Consider the following 4,071-nt stretch of genomic DNA (forward strand, 5'->3'; position numbering starts at 1 on the left):
ATTGACCTTTTTTTCCCCCTTTCTGTCTTTTCTTTGCAGGAAAATCTAATATCATGGATGCACTTAGTTTTGCAATGGGAGAAAACCCAACTAATTTAAGAGTAAGAAATATTCAAGAGCTTATTCATGGAGCACATATTGGAAAACCGAACTCTTCTTTTGCAAGTGTAACAATTGTGTATGTGGAGGAGAGTGGAGAGGAGAAAACATTTGCAAGAATTATTCGAGGTAATTTTGTGTAGAGTTTTGCTTACGAGTCATTTAATTTTTCAAGCGGTGGATGACTTGACTTTTCTTTGAATGATATGCATATTCTATGGCATAGTGAAATGGAGATTTTGTTCCCTCATTGCTATTACGGAACCCGTTAGACAGGGTTTCTCGACTAGAATTCCTCCTTCTGTAGACATAACTGTATAAATATGTCTGTCTTTAAGTAGTATGTTTATCTATATATGTTTTTATTTCTCTCTCTATATATATCTTTATATATATTCCTGTATATGAATTGAATGAGGGAACTTTTCTGACAAACAAAGACCAAAACCTACTGCAGTCCAGATCATTCCCATTTTTGGTGACGAGCTCTGGTAGCGTAGTGGTTACGAATCGGGCTGAGAACCGCAAGGTCAGCAGTTCGAAACTACCAGCTGTTCCGCGGGAGAAAGAGGAGGCTTTCTGCTTCCGTAAAGATGTACAGCCTCGGAAACCCTGTACAGGGTCACTATGAGTGGGAACCGACTGCACGGCACATAACAACAACAACAACAACAACAACAACATAGTATAAGGAGTCCTGATACGGCACTGTAGGTTAATGCGCCAGACTGCAAAGCCGTTTAAACTGCAAGGTCGGGAGTTCAGGCTCCCCAGCTGCTCCTTGGAAACCCTATACAAGGTCGCTATGGGTTGGAACCGATTTGATAGCACTTAACAACACAACAACAATACTATAAGACATGATAGAAGTAACTGCTCCTTAGAGTGTCTAAGACTAAATCTTTATGGGAACAGACAACCTCATCTTTTGCCTGAGGACAGCTGGTGGGTTTGAAATGCTGACAACTTTGGATTAGCAGCACAATACTTAACCCACTGTGCTACCAGAAGACAGCAGTCAGAAAAGTCTTTCATCAAGTTGTTTGTACTATGTTTGCTTATGTTGTTAGTAAGTGCTGTGGAGTCCATTCGGATCCTATACAGGATTTCTGAGGAGCGTCTGGTAAGCTTGAACTGCCAACCTTGCAGTTCAAATGGTTTTGCAGTCTGGCACATGAACCCACAACGCCACACCAGGATGCAGGATTTGGCTTGTATAGACAATTTTCCTACCATTAAAAGCAGCTTGAATGAGATATTTGAAATTCCATTTTGTAAATTTAGTCATAAAATCCCTGTTTCCTTAATCAAATCGAAAGCTGTGTGTTTATTTTTCTGTCTATGCCGGGAGTGTACAGAACCTCTGTAAGTAGGCTCAATGGTTTGGGGTTTTGTTGTTTTCATTCTGGTCCACTTAGAACTTCTCTAAGGTACACATACTACCTTGTTGTTGTTATGTGCCCTCGAGTCGGATCCGACTCATAGCGACCCAGTGTAGGGTTTCTGGGGAGCAGCTGGTGGATTTGAACCACCAACCTGGTGGTTCAAAATGACCTTGTAGTCCAGTGCTTTTTCTACATCACTACACCAGGACTCTAACTCGCCTAAATCCAGTCAGAAAATTCTGGAAGTATACTTGTAAATTTATGTATAATTTAAGTGTTTCTTCATTTTATTACCCAGACAGCTCACTGGCTAACTCTCTTGCTTTCTGAAGTGCTTGCCTCACAAGTTTCCATCTGAGTAGCTACTTCTACTTCAAATGACAACTCCTGTCCTCTACACAGAGACTTCCAGCACCTCTTCTCAGCTCGGGTTTTCTTCTTGGCACTTACCACTTTCTCACACACTGTTTGCTCACATGGAGGGAGTCCCAGGGTGGCACTGCAGAATCAGCACTGGACTGCTAACCACAAGGTCGGCTGTTCAAACCCACCAGCCACTCCTCGGAACACCTACACAGGGTCGTTATGAGTCGGAATCGACTCGGCAGCACGCAGCAACAACACCATTTACTCACATATCCCCATTTGTGTGTCTTCACTCAGATGTACGTCCCTTGAGATCAGAGACTTTTGTTTGCTTTAACTGCCATAGAATGCTCCCTGCCATATAGTAGTAACCCAAAAACGCAAGCGCACTACCATCAACACACAACATTGTGCAGACTGATGAAATACAGTACTGACCATTTCATACACGAAAAACAATTCTATGAAGCCCGTGATGGTTGTGCTGTGTCTAGTACTTGTAATTCCTACAGCAGTCTATTCTTTTAGGGGAAGGCTCAGAATTTCGTTTCGATGATAAGCCTGTGAGTCGAACTGCCTACTTAGCAGAGTTGGAGAAGATAGGTATAATACTCCAAGGGAGGAACTGTCTAGGTTTTCAGGTAAGTAGCTGTAGTAATCCTTTCAATCGTACTTTGGGAAAAGAATTGCTGTGCTGTATTGAAAACGTTGGTCTACGACCTTACTGTTTTTAAAGGGAACCACGGAGTCAATGTCATTGAAAAATCCAAAAGAAATAACCCAGTTTTTTGAAGAAATCAGCACCTCAGGAAAGCTTACAGGAGAATATGAAGAAAAAAAGAAAAAGTTACAGCAAGCTGAAGAGGATACACACTTCTATTTTAATAAGAAAAGGAGGGCAGCTGCTGAGCGCAAACGTGCAAAATTACAGAAAGAAGAGGTAAGGTCACGTCGAAGTAACCGAGCGGCTATGGGCTGCAGAAACGTCTCCGTCCAGCACGTTTCTGCTTGTAATAGATAATAAAAAGGCCCAGCATTCATTAAGGAGAATTAGTTTGCGGTTTCCCACATTGAGCTTCTTCTTCTCCCAGAGGCAGGACTACCTGAACTGTACAGGTGTTCAATCTTCTCAACTGAAAATAATCTTGAATTTAAATTTTTGCATCTGGACCACTTCTCCCTTTTAAAAATGGTTGAGGAAATCAAAGAAATACTTATGTGGGTTAATAAAAGTGGGCTCCTGGTGTGTAGGATCAGTACTGGACTGTGAACCACAAGGTCAGCAGTTCAAATCCACCAGTTGCTCCTCAGAAACCCTAAACAGGGTCTCTATGAGTCGTAACCGACTTGACGGCAGTTAACAACATTAACCAATTAAGAAAGGTGGCTCGTTCAGCTAGCAGCTCAACTCGGTCATGCAAGTGCTTTTCCTGAAGACAACCATCATATTTAAGTAGTCTGCAGAAGTACTTTATGCAACCTTCCTACCTTACTCAAAAGACATGTATATAAAGGTCCAACTTTAATGCACCTGATGGCTTTTACTGCTTTGTGGAGTCCATTCTTCAGTGCAGCTGCCTTTATCCCCGTGTGTGTGGCAGTGCAGAAGGCGATGACTCCCTAGACTAATAGGCATTAAGTCTAGTGCCACTGCCTTGATCTGTACTCAGGCCGAGCAGTTCTGCTTTCCTTTGACTCAGTGCATACGTCAACCCACTGAAGAGGCGGCGGCAGTGGTTGTGGAGGGGCTTTGGTTTTGGCTCTTCACTCTGCCTCGGTCACTATGTGCCGGGTTTGCATGTGACTCAGTCAAGTTTTGATTAAAAAGCCTTCACCTCAGATAGGTCTTTGCAGTTCAGCCCCCAATCTAACCTAGCTCCCTTCCCTTATGCTATCATGCCACAGTCTTTGTTTCCTTTTGTAGCACGTGTTGCTATATGAAATGATCTTTGCCTGCTTGCTTAATGTCCAACTCCTCCCACCAGAATGCTGTCATGAAGAGTCGTTTAATCGATTCTGGCTCATAGCAACCCTATATAGAAGAAACAGTCACTGGAGAAGGATGTCATGCTGGGTAAGGTGGAGGGTCAGAGAAAAAGAGGAAGACCCCTAATGAGATGGATTGGCCAGGTGGCATCATTGATGGTATCAAGTGTGGCAGCGGTAGTGAGGTTGGCCCAGGATCGGACATTGTTTCGTTCTGCTGTGCATGGGGTCGCTA

At 43.1% G+C, this 4,071-nt stretch overlaps 1 protein-coding gene across 1 annotated transcript in view; it reads left to right on the forward strand.

Annotated features, from left to right (window-relative positions):
- LOC102817641 (structural maintenance of chromosomes protein 1B-like) overlaps positions 1-4,071 on the forward strand; it is a 71,414-nt gene that overhangs the window by 1,570 nt on the left and 65,773 nt on the right. The window contains exons 2-4 of the mRNA XM_006877964.1: positions 40-228; positions 2,379-2,491; positions 2,587-2,790. Of these exons, the coding sequence (XP_006878026.1) occupies positions 40-228; positions 2,379-2,491; positions 2,587-2,790 (506 nt within the window). The remainder of the gene's footprint in view (positions 1-39; positions 229-2,378; positions 2,492-2,586; positions 2,791-4,071) is intronic.

Source organism: Chrysochloris asiatica, unplaced genomic scaffold, assembly GCF_000296735.1.
Source record: "Chrysochloris asiatica unplaced genomic scaffold, ChrAsi1.0 scaffold00720, whole genome shotgun sequence".
Taxonomy (NCBI): domain Eukaryota; kingdom Metazoa; phylum Chordata; class Mammalia; order Afrosoricida; family Chrysochloridae; genus Chrysochloris; species Chrysochloris asiatica.